Genomic DNA, 18,185 nt, shown 5'->3' with positions numbered 1-18,185 from the left:
GCTGGATCCATCTTCTAAGAACACCAGGACAACCCCGTGCCTTCATCCTGGACTATCCCGGGCCCTCATTCCATGGTGATCCCAAATCTCAGCCTGCACGGGGATGTGGGGCTGGATCTTTGCAGGACACTGGGACCATCCCATCCCTTCATTCCAGGTGATCCCAAATCCCTGCCTGAACCGGGATCTGAGGCTGGATCCATCTTTGGAGGACACCAGAACCATGCCTTCATTCCAGGTGATCCCAAAGCTCCACTTGCACCAGGATGTGGGACTAGATCTGGCTTTGAGGGACACCAGGATAATCCCACACCTTCATCCTGGACAATCCCAGGCCTTCATTCCAGGTGATCCCAAATCTCCGCCTGCACAGGGATGTGGGGCTGGATCCATCTTTGGAGGACACTGGGACCATCCCATCCCTTCATTCCAGGTGATCCCAAATCCCTGCCTGAACCGGGATCTGAGGCTGGATCCATCTCTGGAGGACACCAGGACAATCCCATGCCTTCATCCTGGACAGTCCCATGTGTTCATTCCAGGTGATCCCAAATCTCTGCTTGGCCTGGGATGTGAGGCTGGATCTTTGCAGGACACTGGGACCATCCCATCCTTTCACTCCAGGTGATCCCAAATCCCTTCCTGAACCAGGATGTGGGGCTGGATCCATCACTGGAGGACACCGGGACCATCCCATCCCTTCATTCCAGGTGTTCCCAAACCCCTGCCTGAACCAGGATCTGGTGCTGGATCCATCTTTGGAGACCACCGGGACCATCCCATCCCTTCATTCCAGGTGTTCCCAAAGCTCCGCCTCGCACAAAGCTCTGGAATCATCCAAGCCCCGGAAGGTTCTGGGGTCTGGACCCCTCTGGAGCTGCATTTGGGAGCTGCTCCCAGCTGGAAAAACATTTCCAGGGAATTTCTCAGCCCAGCCGGGAGCTGCCAGAGCTCCTGCTCGGAGCGTCCTCGGGATGGGAATCCGGGAATGGTGGAGAGTTCCCACCCCGAGCTCCGATCCCCCGGAAAGCCGGGAAAGGCTCCGTGTCCCCCTGGAAATCCGGGAGTTCATTCAGAGCCGGGCTTGTTAACGAAATGCACAAAAGCTTTAATTAAACCAGGGGATGTTGGAATTTTTGGCAGGATGAGCGGGGTTCGGCACCAGGCTGGGATGGGAGGGGTTAAACCAGGGAAAAAACCTCTGGATGAGAATTTCTGGGAGAGCTGGGGGTCTAAAAAGGGAAATAAAGAGGGAAAATAAAAGGGAAATAAAAAGGGAAATGAAAAGGAAATGAAAAGGAAATGAAAAGGAAATGAAAAGGAAATGAAAATAAAAATAATTAAATAAAGAAAATGAAAAGGGAATTTAAAGGGAAGAAAAAGGAAATAAAGGGAATAAAAAAGGAAAAGAAAAGGAAAATGGAAAGAAAAGGAAAAGAAAATGAAAAGAAAAGGAAATAAAGAGGGAATGAAAAGGGAAATAAAAAGGAAATTACAAAGGAAATTTTAAAGCAAACTAAAAGAAATAAAAAAGGATTTTAAAGGCAATTAAAAGAAATTAAAAGGGAATAAAAATGAAATTAAAATGAAATTAAAAGGGAAATGAAAGGGAAATAAAAAAGAAATTTAAAGGGAAAAGAAAAATAAATTTAGAAGGAAATAAAAAGGAATTAAAAGGAAAAAAGGGAAATAAAAGGAAATTAAGGGGAATAAAAATAGAATGGAAATAAAAAAGGAAATGAAAAGGAAATTTTTAAAAGATTTTAAAAACCCTGGAGGGGGAAGGGAGGGGGAGGAAAGGAAAGGGAATTGTGCCATTCCCAGAGGAGCTGGGCCTGGGATTGGGATGGATTTGGGGAATTTTGTTCATCCCTTGCTGTCAGAAATCCCTGGAGCTCCCCGGGATGCTCAGGGACACGGGAATGGTGGGAAGGATTTATCCCGGAATTCCCAGCCCTGCCCGGGAGCCTCAGGAGGGGGCGGGAGCCGGAGAAGAGGAGGGGAAAGGAGAAGGGAAATCCCATTCCAGGCGGATCCCAGCTCCATCCTGATCCCTGCTTGGCATGGAAAAACAGGGAATGGGCTGGGGGTTGAAGGCCTTCAAACCCAATAATTCCAGGATTCTACTAAGGAATATCCCGGATGAGATTCCAGGCCAGGAGCTGGGAAGTTCGGGGCTGGGAAAATCGGGAATCTGAGTTAAATTGGGATTATTTCCATTGGAATTGGGATCATTTCCATTGGAATGGAGGGAGGGGGAATGGGCTGGGATTTGAAGCCATTCCAGAGCAAATAATTCTGGGATTATGCTGAGGAATATCCTGGATGAACATCCAGGCCAGGAGCTGGGAAGTTCAGGGCTGGGAAAATCAGGAATCTGATCTAAACTGGGATAATTTCCATTGGAAGTGGGATAATTTCCGCTGAATCAGGATAATTTCATTTGAAGTGGAACTTTTTGTTGGAACTGGGGCCATTTCCATTGGAATTTGAATAATTTCCATTGGGATTGGCACCTTTTCCATTGGAATTGGAATAATTTCATTGGAACTGGGATCATTTCATTGGAATTGAGGGAGGAGGAATGGGATGGGATTTGAAGCCCTTCCAGCTCTAATAATTCTGGGATTGTGGTGAGGAATATCCCAGATGGATAAAATTGGGAATCTGAATTAAATCGAGATAGTTTTGACTGGAATTGGGATAATTTCCATTGCAGTTGGGACAATTTCCATTGGAACAGGGATCATTTCATTGGAATTGAGGGAGGGGGAATGGGCTGGGATTTAAAACCCTTCCAGAGCAAATAATTCCAGGATTTTGTTGAGGAATATCCCAGATAAGGATCTGGACCAGGAGCTGGGAAGTTCAGGGCTGGAAAAATTTGGAATCAGATCTAAATTTGAATAATTTCCACTGGAATCGGGATCATTTCATTGCAATTGGGATCATTTCACTGGAATTGGAATAATTTCCATTGGAACTGAGGAGTGGTAAGGGTTAGGGGTAGATGTTCTTCAGATTTATAAGGAGCATCCTTTCCTGAAATTCCCCCATGGAAAGAGGGGGAATGGGATGGGATTTGAAGCTCTTATAGCCCAAATAATTTCAAAGGAATATCCAAGTGGATATCCAGGCCAGGAGCTGGGAGGTTCAGGGCTGGGAAAATTGGGAATCTGATCTAAATTGGGATCATTCTATTGGAATTGGGTTCATTTCCACTGGAATTAGGATAACTTCTGCTGGAATTGGGGTCATCTCTGCTGAAACAGGGATAATTTCATTGGGATTGGGATCATTTCCGCTGGAATTTAGATAATGTCATCGGAGTTGAAGGGTGGGAAGGGCAGGGGATGGATGTTCCTGGGATTTATGGAGAATGTCCTTTTCTGGAATGACCCCATGGACAGAGTGGGAACAGGATGGGATTTGAAGCCCTTGCAGCCCAAATAATTCCAGGATTGTTCTGAGGAATATCCTGAATGAGCATCAGGGCCAGGAGCTGGGAAGTTCAGGGCTGGGAAAATTGGGAATCTGATCTAAATCAGGATCATTTCCACTGGAATCGGGATAATTTCACAGGAATTTGGATCACTTCCATTGGAATTGGAATAATTTCCATTGAACTGAGGTGTGGGAAGGGCGGAGAATGGATGTTCCTGGGATTTATAGGGTTCATCCTTTCCTGGAATTCCCTCATGGAAAGAGAGGGAATGGGCTGGGATTTGAAGCCCTTCCAGCCCTGATAATTCCAGGATTGTTCTAAGGAATATCCCAGATGAGGAAAATTGGGAATCTGAGCTAAATTGGGATAATTTCCACTGGAATTGGGATCATTTTCATTGGGACTGGGATTATTTCCATTGGAATTGAGGGAAGGGGAATGAGTTGGGATTTGAAGCCCTCCCAGCCCAAATAATTCCAGGATTGTGTTGAGAAATATCCTGGATTAGGATCTGGGCCAGAAGCTGGGAAGTTTGGGGCTGGGAAAATTTGGAGTCAGATCTAAATTGGGATAATTTCCACTGGAATTGGGATCATTTCCATTGGAATTTGGATAATTTCCAGTGGAATTGAGGGAGGGGGAATGGGATGGGATTTGAAGCCCTCCAGAGCAAATAATTCCAGATTGTTCTGAGGAATATCCTGGATGAGGATCTGGGCCTGGAGCTGGGAAAATTTGGAATCTGATCTAAACTGGGATAAATCCACTGGAATCAGGATCATGTCATTGGAATTGATGGGGGAGGGAATGGGGTGGGATTTAAAGCCATTCCAGCCCAAATAATTCCAAGATTGTGCTAAGGAATATCCTGGATAAGCATCCAGGCCAGGAGCTGAAAATCAGGAATCTGATCTAAATTGGGATAATTTCATTGGAATTGGAACATTTTGTCAGAATTTGGGCCATTTCCATTGGAATTCGGATAATTTCCATTTGGATTGGGATCATTTCCATTGAGATTGGGACCTTTTTCATTGGAATTGGAATAATTTAATTGGAAATAGGATCATTTCACTGGAATTGAGGGAGGGGGAATGGGCTGGGATTTGAAGCCCTTCCAGAGCAAATAATTCCAGAATTGTGATAAGGAATATCCCAGATGAGCATCCAGGCCAGGACCTGGGAAGTTCAGGGCTGGGAAAATTTGGAATCTGATCTAAACTGGGATCATTCCATTGGAATCGGGATATTTTCCACTGGAATTGGGATCATTTCATTGGAACTGAGGTGTGGGAAGGGCAGGGAATGGATGTTCCTGGGATTTATAGGCATCATCCTTTCCTGGAATTCCCTCATGGAAAGAGGAGGAATGGGCTGGGATTTGAAGCCCTTCCAGCCCAAATAATTCTGGGATTATTATGAAGAATATCCTGGATGAGGATCTGGGCCAGGAGCTGGGAAGTTCAGGGCTGGGAATATTTGTAATCTGAGATAAATTTGGATCATTCCATTGGAATTGGGATGGTTCCATTGGAATTGAGAGGTGGGATGGGCTTGGGGACAGATGTTTCCGGGTTTTTTAGGGATTGTCCTCCCCCTGGAATCCCAGGGAATGCCTGCAGGGGGGTGGGAATTTGGGAATCCCTCGTGCCCCGGAGTTTTCCAGACGGTCAGAGCTGGATACGAAGCCCATGGGATGAGGAGAAGTGGGGGAAATGATCCCATGGGAAAAGATTCCTCTGATTGCTCCAGGTGTAAAAACTGCCTCAGTCCCAGATTTCCCTTGGATTTTTCCAAAGGCCGCTGGAATTCCCACTTTTCCCTCTTGCTTTCCTCAATTCCCTGCGGGAATTGGGGATGAAGCCTCGCACGTGCCATTCCCTTGGAGGAAAACCCGGCACAGCCAGGAGAAATGCCGAAAATTCCCATTGCCTCCAAATGCGGCCACAGGGAAATTCGGAAATCCCAGTTTTCTTCTTTCCGAGGTGATTTTTCCAAAGGCCGCTGGAATTCCAGCTTTTCCCTCCCCCTGGGCCTTTGGCATTCCCTGCACCGGGATCCGAGCAGGATCCTTGTGCTCGGAGCCCTCGGGATGAACTGGGACGGATCCAGGGGAAGATCAATGGAAAACTTCCAGGAAAATCCAGGAAAATCAGGAATAAATCCCATTTTTCCTTAAAAATTTCTGGAATTCCCATTTCTTTGGCTGATCCTCTGATTCCCTGAGCTCCCTTTTCCTGGAGAGTTCCCATTCCTCGGTTTCTACTTGGTTTAAAAACCATGGAATTTTTTCTGTACCTGATTTTCCCCCTTTGGATGAGAAACTGGGAATTAAAGGAATTAAAGGAATTAAAGGAACCCAGGATGCCTGGGAAGGAAAATATTTTGGCAAAACAGCATCAGGGTGGATCTCAGAGAAGAGGGGGAGGAAAATTCCTGCTTTTCCCTGGATGTTCCGCCATTCCCAAAGCGCTTTTGGGCAGCTTTGGGAGACAGAGCAGAAATTGGGGAAAACCTCCAAAATTATGGAATTTTCAGCCTTTTCCAATGGAAATGGGGCGGGAAAAGGGAGGAATGAGGATCCTGCTCTGTGTCCATGTGGGAATGAGGGATTTGCTGGGATGAGGAGCTGGGAATTCCCAAATTCCTGAGATTTTGGGGGATTTTACATCTCGGCTGAGCCCCAAAGATGTTTTGTGCATTCCAGGTTTTTTCCTGGGATGCATCCAAGCCTCTGCCGGGATTTTTCTGGGGATAAATCTTGATCTTTACCGGGATGAAAAATTTTGGAAAAACTCTGGATGTAATCAGAGTAAATAAAAATTCCGGGAAGATCCAAGCTGCAAATGAAGCCAGAAAAAAACACCGGGAAAGCCAAAGAAATCACGATGTTGAAAGCTGGGAATGATCCTGGAAAATCGGGAATAAATCCCGGTTTTCCATGTTTTCAACCGGGAGCCGCTAGATGGTAGCAACGCCCCGGGAAAAAAGGGAATTTTGAGGATTTGGAGGCTCCGTTGGGCTCAGCTTCCATTGAAAATTCCTGAATTTTAAAATTCCTGCGGATTCTTGCGCTCCTGAGCCCTTCCCCCTCTTCTCATTCCAGGATTTTTCCCGTTTTAGGGAAAATCCTCCACTGAAATCCCCAAAAATCGGGATCGAGACAATCCCAAATTCTGTTCTAGGGTCCCAATGATCTTCGGGAAATTCCTGGGATTCTTTATCCCCTTCTCCAGCCGGTTTGGAAAACCTGGATCTCCCAGGAAAGGAGAAACCCAGAATTCCATCCTCATTCTCCAGCTCCAAAATCCCAGAGTGCAAAAAACCCTGGAATTCAGTTTAAATACTTCAACCTTGGTGGATTTTTATGGAATTTCTCCAGGACTGGGATTTCCAGGGCCTCTGGAAGTCAAATCCCAGTGCAGGAAATGTGGGAATTTCTCTTGGATTGGGCCATTCCTCATCCCTGTGTGGGGAATTCCAGCAGAATTCCTGGAGGACGGAGATGGAAATTCCCACATTCCCTGGATTCTGGTGTGACCTGGGGATTCAGGTTGGATTTGGGGAAGTTTCTTCTTCCAGAGTGTTCAGGATTGATCTGGATCCCCATGGAACGGGAACATTCCTGAGGCTGCTCCAGGAGCACTTGGAAAAGTGGAATTTTGGGATGTCTGAGCAGGGCCTGGAGTTGGGTTTGATCCCTGGGGGTCCCCTCCAGAATATTCCGTGATCCTTTGGGAACACCTCATCCCATTCCGGTCCCATTCCAGAGGGATTTGGGATCTGGGGTAACAATCCCAGGGATGGCTCCTGCTCCAGCATTGGGGTGGAACTCCAGGAACGGGATCAGGGGGATCCAGCGGGAATGCCTGGGAATCCCTGACCTTTCCCAGCCTTTTCCCAGCCCTTTCCCATCCCTTTTCCAGACATTTCCCAGCCCTTTCCCAGCCCTTTCCCAGCCCTTTCCCAAAGCTTTTCCAGCCCTTTCCCAGCCCTTTCCCAGCCCTTTTCCAGAGCCCCAGCTCCCCCCGGAATTCCCGCAGAGCTCCCGGAGCCAGCTCAGCTTTTCTTCCGCTCCCCAGGCCCGGCTTTGCTGACGCTTCCCGGGAGCAAATCCAGGGAAAACAGAGCGGAAGGGAAGGAGCTGAGGAGGCAGGATTGGGAAAAAGCCGGGAAGCAGAAATGACGGGAATGCTGAGGCGGCTCCGGGGCTCTCGGATGCCTGGGATGCACCGGGAATTCTGCTGGAGCTGCAAAAATTGTCCTGGAATGAACTTCTCCTGCTCCCAGGATCCAGAGGTGGGAACAGGGAGAGAGCCCAGAATTCCAGGGATTCTCAGAATTCCAGGGATTCCCAGAATCTCCAGAGTCTCAGCCACAAAGCCCCAGCAATTCCAGGGATTCCTGGATTTTCAGGAGTCCCAGCTGCTGTCCCTGTTGGATCCCAGAGCTCTCCCTGTTCCCATCTGTGGATCCACGGATTCCAGGGAAAATCCCACTCCCACAGGATCCGTGGTGACCTCTGGTTGTTTATCCTTGGATTCACCTGGAAAGATCCATTGTGGAGTTTATTGGGATGCACCAGGTCATTCCCAACCCTTTTCCCTGGAAATTGTGGCAGCTTTTCCAAACTTTCCATGAAAATCCAGGACATCCCGATGAAAGGAAAGGAAAAAACCTTCGAGATTTGGGATCGGGGAACGATCCAAACCTTTGGGATTTGTGAGCAGGGAATGAACCAAAACTTTGGGGTTGGGGAGCAGGGAATGAACAAAAGCTTTGGGATGTGGGATCGGGGAACGATCAGGATTTGGGAGAAGGGAAAGGACCAGACCTTGGGGATTTGGGAGCAGGGAGCCAACAAAACTTTTGGGATTTGGGATCGGTGAATGAACCAAATCTTCTGGATTTGGGAGCATGGAATGAGCCAAACCTTTGGGACTTGGGAAGAGAGAAAGATCAAAACCTTTGGGATTTAGGAGCACAGAATGAACCAAATCTTTGGGATTTGGGAAGAGAGAATGATCCAAACCTTTAAGATTTAGGAAGAGAAAACAATTGAAACCTTTGGGATTTGGGAACAGGGAACAACCCAAACCTTCAGGATTTAGGAGAAGGAAATGAACCAAACCTTTGGGATTTGGGAAGTGAGAATTATCCAAACCTTTGGGATTTGGGAAGTGAGAACGATCTAAACCTTCGGGAATTGGGGGTGGTGAAAGGACCAAACCTTTGGGATTTGGGAGCAGGGAATGAAACCTCCGTGTCTGAGCCTGGCTTTGGATTTGTCCTTTTCCCTTTATTTTCCCTTTCCCTCATCCCAAAGTCATTCCCGGGCCTGCGTGTCCTTCCCGGCGGGACAAGGCCGGGATGTCCCCGGGCGTTTTTAATCTCCCAAATGCTTCCCAAAATTAATCTTGGAGAGTGCAGGGGCGGGGGAGGGAGCGCTGCCCGCGCCGCGTCCTTGGAGCTCGTCCCTCGGGAACGCGGGATCGGCGGGATCGGCGGGCAGGAAGGGGTTAAAGGGAAGGTGAAACATGAAACGGCGCCCGGAGAAAGGCGGGATCTGGGAAAGCTTTCCTGGGATGGAAAACAATCCAGTGTCCTCTGGAAGGGCTCCAGGGCCTCGTTCCCACCCAGCCGGGAATTCTCCTCTCCAGCGGTCACAGGGAAAGGGAGAAAATCTGGGATTGGGATGGGGACAAGGGGGGTGTGCACGTCCCGAGGGGCTGGAATGATCCAACCTGGGATTTGCCGTGGGAAAAGAGAAATGTGCGGGAGCGCGAGCGAGGGGTGACCTCGGAGCAAGGGGTTAAACAGTGACAGGCTAAAAGGAGGAGTTTTCGGGATTCATGGAATTTCCCGGCTGAAACATCCCAAAAAAAGAGACCCTGGGTGAGGTGGGAATTCCAGCTGATCCCTCTGGAACGGCCCCGGGGTGGGAGAAAGAGGCTGGAGCTGGACGGGATCAAACCTTGGGGATTTGGGAGCTGGGAACAACCAAACTTCGGGATTTGGGAACAGGGAAGGAATCAAAACTTCGGGATTGGGGAGAGTGGAATAAACAAAACCTTTGGGATTTGGGGGAGAATGATCCAAACCTTTGGGATTTGGGAGAGAATGAAGCAAACCTTTGGGATTTGGGAATGTGGAAGGGACCAAACCTTTGGGATTTGGGAGTAGGGAGCAAAACCTCCAGGTCTGAGTGTGGGTTTGGATTTCTCCTTTTCCCTTCATTTTCCCTCTCCCTCATCCCAGTCATTCCCACCCCGGGGCCATTCCAGAGGGATCATCCCGCTGCTGCCGGGCTGGAATTCCCGCCTGGCACATCCCAGAGTCTCTTCTTTGGGATGTTTCAGTTGGGAAATTCCGTGAATCCCAAAAAAATCCTCCAACACATTCTTTCTTTTCCCGTGACCGGGAAGGGGTCCCTCCCCCATCCCCCGCCAGCAGAGGCACCGAGAGCCCGGGCGGGTTTGTTAATTAACGCAGCCCCGGGTTAATTAACTAACGCGGCCCGGGGTTCATTAATTAACGCAGCCTCCCAATGTTCCCTGCCCTTCGTCCGGAGGCTCCAGGCAGTGCCAGGAATCCTTCCGGGAGCGCTCTGGGAGAACGTTAACCCAGGCTCTCCAAACCGCCCCGAGCAGTAGCGAAATTCCCAAAAAACCCTGGATTGCCCATCCCTGGAAGTGTCCAGGGCCAGGCTGGAGCAGCCTGGGAGAGCGGGGGGTGGAACTGGGGGGGATTTCAGCTCCTTTCCCACAGCCCCTCTGGAACTGAGGGATAACCAGCGACTTCCTGGAACAGCTGGGAAAAGGGGATGAGAGAGCGCTGTTCCTGGAAAAGCTGGGAAAAGGGGATGAGGGAGTGTTCGTTCCCAGAAAATCTGGGAAAAGGGGAGAGTGTTCACTCCCGGAAAAGCTGGGAAAATGGGATGATGGAGCATTGTTCCCAGAAAATCTGGGAAAAGGGGATGAGGGAGTGCTGTTCCAGGAAAAGCAGGGGAAAGGGGATAACAGAGCATCTGCACTGGGAAAACCTGAGAAAAGGGGTGATGGAGCACTGTTCCTGAAAAAGCTGGGAAAAAGGGGATGAGGGAGTGTTTGTTCTCAGAAAATCTGGGAAAAGGGGATGAGGGAGTGTCTGCTCCTAGAAAACCTGGGAAAGGGGTGTGACAGAGCATCTGTGCTGGGAGAAGCTGGGAAAAGGGGATGATGGAGGGCTGTTCCAGGAAAATCTGGGAAAAGGGGAGAGTGTTCACTCCCAGAAAACCTGGGAAAAGGGGATGAGGGAACGTCTGAGCTGGGAAAAGCTGTGAAAGGGGGATGAGGGAGCATCTGCACTGGGAAAAGCTGGGAAAAGGGAGTGAGGGAATGTCTGAGTCGGGAAAAGCTGGGAAAGGGGGATGAGAGAGCGCTGTTCCTGGAAAAGCTGGGAAAAAGGGAATGAGGGAGTGTTCGTTCCCAGAAAACCTGGGAAAGCGGGATGAGGGAATGTCTCAGCTGGGAAAACCTGGGAAAAGGGGATGATGGAGCATCTGCTCCTGGAAAACCTGGGAAAAGGGAAAGATGGAACACTGTTCCTGGAAAAGCTGGGAAAAGGAAGTGAGGGAATGTCTGAGCCGGGAAAAGCTGGGAAAAGGGGATGAGAGAGTGCTGTTCTCAGAAAATCTGGGGAAAGGGGAGACTGTTCGCTCCCAGAAAAACTGGGAGAAGGGGATGAAGGAGCGCTGTTCCCAGAAAAGCCGGGAGAAGGGAATGATGCAGAGCTGTTCCCTGCTCGTCTCCCCGGAGCTGCCGGCCGTGCCTAATTAGCGATGTCGAACATGCAGCGCGCTCTCGCCTCCAATTAGGCTCGGCTTAAAAGAGGCGCGGGCATCATTTCACCGAATGTTCGCTTTAATTTAGGCCCAGCTGTGCCTAAACCCCCGGCGCCGCTTTACACGGAAATTAAATACAGAGAGCTCGCTCCGAGGAGGAGGAGGTGAGAGATAACGAGATAAGAGATAAGAGATAACGAGGCCAGCCCCGAACCCTGCCCCTAAACTGGGGCACGGAGGTGTCCAAGCCATGGTGGCACCTCCACCCTAAACCACCCCATCCATGTCCGGGTCAACGTTCACCACCTGGAGCCTAAGCCAGGTCTAAATCAGGCCCTAAATCAGGTCTGAATGAGGTCCCGAAGGGCTCCCGGACAGCTGGAGCCCGCTGAGATCCGGGATTTGCTGTCACCCAAACAAACACGGCCCTGTTTAATCTGCGCTGAGCAAACGAGCCCGCCCGGCTCCTCCCGGCTCTTCCTGGAGCCTCCGGGCTGCCATTCCTGGCAGTGTCCAAGGGCCTGAGCCCTTCCTCCAGCCTGAGGAGGCCAAATCCAAGGGTCTGAGCCCTTTCTCCAGCCTGAGGAGTGGGAAGAACCCAAATCCAAGGGTTTGAACCCTTCCTCCATCCTGAGGAGTGGAAAGAGGCTGGATCCGAGGGTTTGAGCCCTTCCTCCAGCCCAAGCAGTGGGAAGAGGTCAAATCCAAGGGTTTAATCCTTTCCTACAGCCTGAGGAGTGGGAAGAAGCCAAATCCAAGGGTTTGAGCCCTTTCTCCAGCCTGAGGAGTGGGAAGAAGCCAAATCCAAGGGTTTGATGCCTTTCTCCAGCCCAGGTCCATGGAAGGCTTGGGCTGCACAGCTCGGGCTGGGGGCTCCTCCTGCGGCTGCCGCCTCTCCCTGGGTTCCCCTCAGAGCCGCGGCGGCTCCGCGCCCCCCTCGGGCAGCACCAGCACGGCGGGCAGGAGGCTCCCGTGGGGCGCGGGGAAGGGCCGCAGCTCCCTGGCCCCGAAGCGCGGCGCGACGGGGTCGGCCAGGAAGCGGAGGTGGAAACCGCGGCCCAGGCAGTGGACGAGGCCGCCCAGGGCGGCGCAGCGCAGCCCGGCCGGCTCGGGCAGGGGGCGGCCGGCGCAGCGGTACCACAGCCCGGCGCTGGCGCTGCACCGCGACACGGCCACCTCGGTGCCACCGGCGCCGCGCCGCACCTGGAAGCGGTACAGGAACCCGTGGGCGCCCACCAGCTCGGCCGTGCCGTCCTTGTCGCCCACGGCCGGGCCGGCGGCCCAGGCGTCCCCGCGGGCGTCGTAGCGCAGCAGCAGCGAGCGCAGGGTGCCCCCGGTGACGAAGATGTCCCCGCCGCACGCGGCGGCCGCGTGGGCCACGGCGAAGGTGTCGCGGGGCAGGGCGGCGGCGAAGGCCCAGCGGTCCCGCCGCGGGTCGTAGCGCTCCACGGTGGCCAAGCACTCGCCCCCAATGGCGTAGAGGTGGCCGTCCAGGGCCACCAGCCGGCAGCGCGGCCTTGCCTGGCGCAGGGGACAGACGTCGCACCAGCTGTCACCCAGCGGGTCGTAGCAGAGCACGCGGCGCGAGGGGCTCCGCTCCCGGCCCGCGCCCTCCCAGCCGGGCACCACGAACAGGTAATTGAACATGGAGCACACGGCGCAGCCCCGCCCGGACACCTCAGCCGGCAGCTGGCACAGCTGGCACCAGCGGTCCCCGTCCTCGTCGTAGTAGCAGAGGCGGCCGCGGCGGTGGCCGGGCTCGGCCGGGGGGACATCGGCCACCACCAGGCGCGGCCGCCCGCGGCTCCGGAGTGCCGGGAGCAGCTCCCGCTCGCCGGCGTTGAGGCGGCCGTAGATGTCCGGGGAGCGCAGCACCTGCAGGAGGTGCTGGCTCATCACCTGCAGCGCGGCGTCCTGCAGCGCCCGCAGCTGCCGCGCCTTGGCCTGGCTCAGAACCTCGCTGCAGTTCCCCAGGTGCACCTGGCCGGGCGCTGGCGCTTGGCACGGCTCAGGAGCCCCGTGCGGGGGCTGGGGGGCGATCCCGAGGGCGCTGTCCTTCCAGCCGGGAGAAGGTGGCTCGGGAGGGCTCTCCGTGCCCTCCTGTGGAGCTGTGGAGGCGTCGGGGTCAGGAGTTTCCCGAGCTGGGTTCTCCCGCTGGGTTCCGGAGCTGTGCGGCCCTGCCTGGCCCCGCTCCCCGCGGCGCTGGGACGTCCCTGCAGGGACGAAGGGCAGGGGCGCCCGCCTGGACACCGCCTCGGAGCTGGACTGCACGAAGTAGTCGTAGACTTTGCCCCGCAGGCCGGGCCCGGGCGGGCTGTCCGTGCCGCTGTCCCGGCGCTCCGGGATGAGGTTCTCCTCCACCCGGATCTTGGCCACCGAGGAGAAGCAGTAGGAGGTGTCCGAGCCCGCCTCGCTCGCCGCCAGCAGCAGCCCCAGGCCGGAGGTGACGCTGAGGGTCCGGACTGTCCCCGTGCTGCCCTCCCGGCTCCTCCCGGCTCCAGCTGGATCCCGCTCCGTGCTCTGGGCACATCCATCCCCCTCTGTGCGGGCATGGCCTGGGGAACGCCCGGGGCTTGGGGAGGGTGGGTCCCTCTCCGCGGGGCTGCTCCGGGCTCCGGCCACGGCCCCGGGAGCGTGAGAGCCCAGCTCACTTCCCAGCGGAATTCCCAGCTCGCTTCCCAGTGGAATTCCTGGCCCAGTTCCCAGCTCAGCTCCTGCCTTGCCTCCCAGCTCACTTCCCAGCAGAATTTCTGCCTCACTTCCCACCTCGATTCCTGCCTTACTTCCAAGATCACTTCCCAGCAAAATTCCCGACTCAGTTCCCAGTTCACTTCCCACCTTGATTCCTGCCTTGCTTCCCAGCTTGCTTCCCGGTTTGCCTCCCTGCTCACTTCCCAGCTCGATTCCTGATTTAATTCCCAATTTATTTCCCAGCTCGATTGCCTGCTCATTTCCTGGCTTCGTTACCACTTTGCTTCCTGGCTTTCTTCCTGGATTATTTCCCAGCTTGATTCCCAGCCTGCTTCCCAGCTCTCTTCCCGGCTCTTTTCCCAGCTCCCTTCCCATCCTGCTCCCGGGATCCCTCCCCAGCTCAACCCCTGCTTCATTTCCTGATTTAATTCCCAACTTCCATCCCAGTTTCCTTCCCAACTCCCTCTCCGTCCTGGCCTCACCAAGCGGGGCTTTCCTGGGAATCAGCCCCAGCTCCGAATCCACCTCCTCTCCTTCCTCCTCCTCACTCCTTGGAAAACTCCTCTCCCCCTGGAGAGCCGCGTGCCGCATCCCGAGGCCATTCCCAGATTTGTCCCCCGCATCCCTCCTCCTCCTCCTCGCACCCCCATCCCCATCCCCATCCCCATCCCGGTTTTCCCGCTGCTCTCCCGGCGGGATTTTTCCCGGGGGAGGGGAGCGGTTCCTGTAAAACCTGAGGGCCAGGGACAGGAGCAGCAGCGCGGCCGCCGACAGCAGCAGCTTCCCGGGCAGCGGCATGTCCGAGTGCCAGGCCGGGGGCGCCCGCTGGGGCATTTTTCCATGCGGGAATGCCGAGGAGCCGATTAATGATTTGCCGGGAGAGGCCGGAGCGCGGCGGGCTGGGACAAGGTGACTTTGAGCGGGCAGAGCTGGCAGGAGGCTTCCGGAGGAGCCGCGAGTGTTTGGGATGGGCTGGGCTCCAGGGAAAGGTGCAGCCCGGGGCCGGCTCTGTTGGCCTGGGAAACGGAGGGAGGGAGAAGAGCGCCAAGAGGAAAGAGCAGAAAGGCAGGAAAAATATCCCCAGGAGCTGCTTCTCCTCCGCGGTGCTCTAAAAAGGGTCACGCAATGGAAAGTGGGGGAAAAGAAAGTTGTTTTGCCCAAAAAATCCCTCGGCGCTCCCGGAAAAGGGAGGGAGCAGCAGCCGCGAGCCCTTGGGCTGGTGCCGAGCAGCTGCTCTGGTGACGAATTCAGCGGCTGATCCAGCGATTAATTAATGCAGTGATTAATTAATTCAGTGGCCCTCGCTTGCCGCCTAACCCGGGCTGACGGGGAAGGGCCCCGGAGCCTGCGGGGTCCCTCGGAGGCCGCGGTGGAGGCGGCGGGGAGCGAGGAGCTGGTGGGAAAGGAGCCGAGGGGTCGGGAAAATCCTGGCACCGAGGGGAAATCGAGGCTGGAGTTCAGGAGAGGAGAGGGGTGGAGGAAGGAATAACAACTCGGGATGGGAAGAGATGGGAGTTTGGCATTCCTGAGGGATGTCGCCGGGGATCGGAGTCATCGTGGGGGAAACTGAGGCACGGCGGGGCTGCGTTCTCCCCTGGAAAGGTGCTGGTGGTGGATCTGCTCCTGGCCTGAATTCCAAAGATTTCAGGGAATTCTTGTCCCTAACACAACAAAACTCGGGCCACGGTTGGAGGGGGGAGAGGCGGGAGCCTGGGGAATGGCGTCGCCTCCCACCGCTGCCAGGGGAGCAGAATTCAAAGGGATCCGATCCCGCTCCTTCTCCCCAGGGCAACACCCGAGAGAGGCGGAAAAACCGAGGGAAGAGAGCCAAACTCGGGTGGGGGTGGGTGGGAGCTCCCGTTCTCCCTCAGGGCCGTGCTCCCCGCTGGCTCCGTCCCGATCCGGTGGGATTTTCCTCAGGGATGAGCCCCGGGGGGTGTGGGGGTCCCAGCCCGTGGGTGGCCGCGGTGGGAGGGGGCCTGGCCAGGGGTCTCCAGTGGGAGGTGGGAGCTCAGGAACTCATTCCCGGTGCCCTCAACCTCCCAAACCTCCTCCCAGTCAGCCCCTTCCCGAGATTTTGGGATGGGGAGGAGCCTCTGAAAGCCCTCGGGGCAGGTTCTCCCCCACCCCTGGCACCCCTGAGGGTTGGGGTGTCCCCCTGCCCGGGCTGGGACCCCGAAATTCCCGGGACGCCTGAAATTCCCGTGGTGGAAGGGATGGGGCTGGGTGCCGAGACCCTCCCGGGCTGCTCTCAGCCGGAGGATCCCGTCCCAAACACCGAAAATGTTCCTGTATTCCTGGAGAGGCTGGAAAGGGAGCGCAGGAATGACCCCCCGGGCTGGTCCGGCACTCAGGGATCCACCCCTGTGCTCACCCCCGCTGGGAGCACGGATCCACCAATGGCTGTAGGGGAATATTTGGGATTTCATCCCCTCCAGTGGGGAAATGCAGCACGGAAGAGCTTGGGGGAACGAAGATATTTCCATTAAAATCTGGGTTTGGAGCACGGGCGGTGTCGTGCATCCAAACCAGCGCCAGCCCAGCCCACCCGGCCTCTCTCCTCCCTCCTGTCGGGGACAGAGCCCCCAAATCCATCCCGGGGGTGGCTCGGTCTGGCCAAAGCCTCGGGAAGAGGGGAATTCCTCCTGCCTGGCCAGCCGGGCGGTGCCGGAGCGGAGCGAGCAGGGCCGCGTGTGCAGTCTGGGCACGCGTTCCAGGGCTCGGCTAATTGGGAACGGGTCTGGCAGCCGCGACCTCCTCGCCCTCCACCGCTCCCTGCCGGGGCTTTCATCCCGCCTCTGGATCTACAGAGATCCCGGCGCTGGGAGCCGGGAAGGAGCGGGATGAATTATTCATGGACCCACCCGGGGATGAGCGTGGGGGAGGCGCGGGGGGCACCGAGCGAAGCTCCCGCTGAGTTTCCTGCGGGGCCGGAGCACCCCTGGCTGCTGCCATCCCAAAGAATCCATGGATTCCGCTGAATAAATCCCCATTTATCCCCGCCCGCGGTGCGAGGGGAGCGGGAGAGGCAGCGCTGACGTTTGGGCGCTTGTGACTCTAATTGAGCGTAATTACCTCTCCCAAATCTGCTAAAACCTTTTTCAAAGTCCCCTGGAACTCGGGAACATCGATAACGCAGCTCCTTTGGGGTTTTCAGCTGCCGTCAGTCCCTCACGAAGGCTCTGCGGGTTTTTGTTTCGTGGTTTGATTTTTTTTTTTTTTTTTTTTTTTTTTGGGTGTTTTGGTGTGTTCTTTATTTTTTTTTTTTTCGAGCTAATCAGATCTCCTCGGAAGGTTGTCAGGAGCGGATCTGTCAGCTCTCATCAATAATGGAACAACCTGAGCCGCTCCTTTCCCCTCCAGCCTCCTCCTGCATTATTCACTGCCAGCGCCTCCAACAGCGGGATCGGGAATGGGGGGAAGGGGGGGTTCGTTGGGGTCCTCTGGAATTACCGGGAGGGAGGGGATGGGGAGGGGGCAGGGGGTGAAGGTGGGTCCAGCACAGCGCGGGTGGTTCCCGATGGGGGGATTGTGGGATGGGGGGATGGAATCCCTTTGTGTCCCTTGGTTTGGGAGGAATTCGGGAAATCAGGAGGCAGCTCTGCCCCCAAATGAGGAGAAACTCCCAAATCCCAAATCCCCTCACTCGTCCGTCTGTGCCGGCGCTGGGAAGGTCCTGCCTGACCTTTGGCCAGTCCATCCACGCCAGAATCCCTGGGAAAAGACCTGAGCATCCCAAATTGGGGTGGATTTGGGATTGAAGGCCCACCGAGCCCAGCAGTCCTGTCCCAGATGCCGGATGGTTCCCTCTGGTGGGATTGGGGGATGGAATCCCTTTGTGTCCCTGGTTTTGCAGGAATTCGGGAAATCAGGCAGCAGCTCTGCCGCTAGATGAGGAGAAACTCCCAAATCCCAAATCCTCCCAGATCTTTTGTCTGTGCTGACACTTGGAAGGTCCCGACCTTTGGTTGATCCATCCACGCCAGGGGATCCATCCCTTTTCCCAAGGGTTTTTCCCAGAGCATCCCAAATGGGGGTATTTGGGATGCAGGCTCGAGCCCAGTGTCCCTGTCCCAGCCCTGGCTGCTCCCGTGGTGGCCCCGGGGCTGGAGCCGGCGGTGCCGCCTGGAATGGCTCCTGGTTTGCACCGTTCCGGGAATGCTCCTCATTTCCACGGTTCTGGGCTAAACCCGCCACATTTGCATTTAAATGGAGCTTCCGGCGGCT

General features: G+C 54.8%; 1 protein-coding gene across 1 annotated transcript; it reads right to left on the bottom strand.

Annotated features, from left to right (window-relative positions):
• Positions 1-10,914: 10,914 nt before the first annotated feature.
• Positions 10,915-15,090, bottom strand: KLHDC7A (kelch domain containing 7A). Its single transcript, XM_063417531.1, has one exon. The coding sequence runs from the start codon at positions 14,790-14,792 to the stop codon at positions 12,177-12,179; it is 2,616 nt and encodes an 871-aa protein (XP_063273601.1). The 5' UTR covers positions 14,793-15,090; the 3' UTR covers positions 10,915-12,176.
• Positions 15,091-18,185: the final 3,095 nt, after the last annotated feature.

The sequence above is a fragment of the Prinia subflava genome, chromosome 21, assembly GCF_021018805.1.
Source record: "Prinia subflava isolate CZ2003 ecotype Zambia chromosome 21, Cam_Psub_1.2, whole genome shotgun sequence".
Taxonomy (NCBI): Eukaryota; Metazoa; Chordata; class Aves; order Passeriformes; family Cisticolidae; genus Prinia; species Prinia subflava.
This window is presented reverse-complemented; position numbering and strand designations above follow the sequence as displayed.